The sequence below is a fragment of the Gekko japonicus genome, unplaced genomic scaffold (assembly GCF_001447785.1).
Source record: "Gekko japonicus isolate JY-2015 unplaced genomic scaffold, Gekko_japonicus_V1.1 scaffold513, whole genome shotgun sequence".
Lineage (NCBI taxonomy): Eukaryota > Metazoa > Chordata > Lepidosauria > Squamata > Gekkonidae > Gekko > Gekko japonicus.
Genome location: NW_015171519.1, coordinates 948,179 through 950,698, shown reverse-complemented (window position 1 = coordinate 950,698; position 2,520 = coordinate 948,179). Strand labels below are relative to the sequence as shown.

The window sequence follows — 2,520 nt, the reverse complement described above, 5'->3', positions numbered from 1 at the left end:
CAGTGTAAAGGGAAAGAAACCCAGGTCAGCCTCTGCAGGGGAGAATCTTTGTATCAGCCTTTCCTCTCACGGCAGGGCCAACGAGGGTGTCCGCGTATCGATACTGAAGTTCCCCCCTAACCCAAAACCACGAGACAGCTCAAGACGGGAAGCCAAGTAAATGGATAAAATGACAAGGAAACTTAATAGTTTGGAAGCAGAAGAATTTTTTGCAGACTGGAAAGACTTTAAAGACTATTTGGAGAAATACTGGGATGTAAAGGACAATTTGCTTTGCTTTGAGAACTACTGAAAATTAAAGGATAGTAGTAAATAGATAAATGTATAAGAATAACAGCTGAAGGGTAGGTTACCTGTGGATGGGAATAAGGGGAAAAGGAGGTATGGAGAAAATGTAAGAATTGGGCTGGAGGTTGGAGCACTGTAGGAAGCCGAAAAAGGGGGGGGGGAAGGAAGGAGGGATGGATATATAACTGTATGTTTTGATATATGTTTGAATTTTTTATATATATCCTAATAAATTGTCTTTGGAAAAAAAAAGATGGGTAGCCATGTTAGCCTGTCTGCAGCAGTGTTCCCTCTAAGCTGAGTTCAGTGTGAGCTAGCTCACAGTTTTTTAGCCTCCAGCTCACACATTTTTGTCTTGGCTCAGGAAGGGATGGGCTCCAGAGCTAACTGATTTATGCAGTAGCCAATTTGCTCCCTTACAGCTTTCATGCCAGCAGCTCACCAAGTAGAACTTTTGCTCACAAGACTCCACAGCTTGGAGGGAGCCTTGGTCTGCAGCAGGAAACAGGAGCAAGTGTCCAGGAGCACCTTAAAAGACTAACAAATTTGCGCCAGGGGATGAGCTTTCGTGAGTCACGGCTCACTCCTTCAGATACCAAACCACGGGGAACCACATCCGTGACTTCTCCTGCCATTTCTGGGCTCAAAATTTCCCTTCCTTTATTCGTGGCCGCTATCCCTCGTGCCACCCAATGTCACGGCTCTTCCAAAATCCCCACCTGCTCGTAGAGGTACAGCCTGCGGGCCCGTTTGACCAGGGTATCTTTGCTGCAGGGAAGGAAGGAGGCCAGGTGAGCGTACACCCCGGACCGGATCTGGCTGTTCAATTCCTGGGTTTGCAGCTCAATGCTGAAAGCAACAGAAGGACGATGTTTTTAGCATGGACTCCCCCCCCCAGTCGCCCAGACCCTTCTACCCTAGCGCGAGAGAATCCAAGGTAAAGACACTGAAAAATGTTTGGCCGGTCAAGAAGATAAAATCATGTCTGTCCTGGCTTCTCCTCCGCTACCGTGAAAATCCCTCCAGTGAACTTGGTAGACTCCCAAATGAGTTCTGCATGGAAGAATTATACGGCGCCTAGAACGCCGGAGGCGCTTCCTAAATAAGCGAGGAGGCAGATAATTTGCCAAGCAAAGCAACCGTACTCAATTCACTTCACCGCCGCGCCGTCTACAGCAAGATTTCCTAAACTACTGAAAACTGGTCCTGTCCCCCCGGGTAAAGATTATGCTCAGTGATGAAGGATTCAGAAAGAGGACTTACTCTAACAAGATGTTGTTGATGTTCTGGGTGAAGAACTTGTGCTTCCCTTCGCCTTCTGCAGTCCTGGCCGCCTGGGCCGTAAGAGACGACATAGAATTGTCAGCGACCAAACAGGGATACAAGAGGCAGGAGGGGGAGGATGGAGAGAAAAAGAAAACGCAAAGACATTCTGGGGAAGGCAGAGCTGCGCATCGCCTACAAAACGGGCACCGCTAATGCTCAAGAGGTAAGAGCAGCCCCGTGTGATAGGAACGTGATTCCATCTGGTTCTGGGGGCCGCTCAGACGCTTTTGGAAAGCTCAAAAGCCCCTATGAAGAAAAGTTGATTCTCCACGTGAGTATGCCGCCAGAGGATAACCCCTTGTCCAGCCCAAAGGACCCCTCATGCCCCGATGATCTCCCCCGCTTCCATGGGCAAGCTGGTCGCCACGCCCACTAGGACAGGGGATCCCAACCAATGCCTCACTCTAAGCTGTGGAGTCTTGTGAGCAAAAAATTCCACTTGGTGAGCTTACTGGCATTCAAGTTGTGAGCAAGCTGATTTGGCCACTACATCAGTTAGTTTCCTCTGGGGCCGTCCTTCCTGAGCTAAGACAAAAACGTGTGAGCCGGAAGCTAAAGAACTGTGAGCTGGCTCACACTGACTCAGCGTAGAGGGAACACTGATCCCAACGTTGTGCCCGCGGGTACCGTGGTGCCCACTGTTGCCATTGCTGGCGCCCTCCAATGTTTTTAGAACGTGGGTGGGGTCCTGCCCAGCAGGGCATCTGATTGGCCAATGGAGATCTGGCTGCGCAGATTAAAACAACACCGTTTCAGTATATTTTTAATCATTATTCCTCTTGTTCCCTCTTGTGTCCCCAGTGTGTGTGTCCGTGTGTGTATGCAGAGGTCATTTCGGGGGAGATCGCAGGGGATCGCAGTTCCCCTGAGTGAGGTACAGGGGGGCGGGGCACATGACGAAGCCCC

At 49.9% G+C, this 2,520-nt stretch overlaps 1 protein-coding gene across 1 annotated transcript in view; it reads right to left on the bottom strand.

The window, feature by feature from the left end:
• Positions 1 to 2,520, bottom strand: part of UBN1 (ubinuclein 1) — a 33,208-nt gene that overhangs the window by 14,361 nt on the left and 16,327 nt on the right. Inside the window, exons 8-9 of the mRNA XM_015419416.1 lie at positions 1,552 to 1,622; positions 1,008 to 1,137 (exon numbers count right to left, since the gene is read on the bottom strand). Of these exons, the coding sequence (XP_015274902.1) occupies positions 1,008 to 1,137; positions 1,552 to 1,622 (201 nt within the window). The remainder of the gene's footprint in view (positions 1 to 1,007; positions 1,138 to 1,551; positions 1,623 to 2,520) is intronic.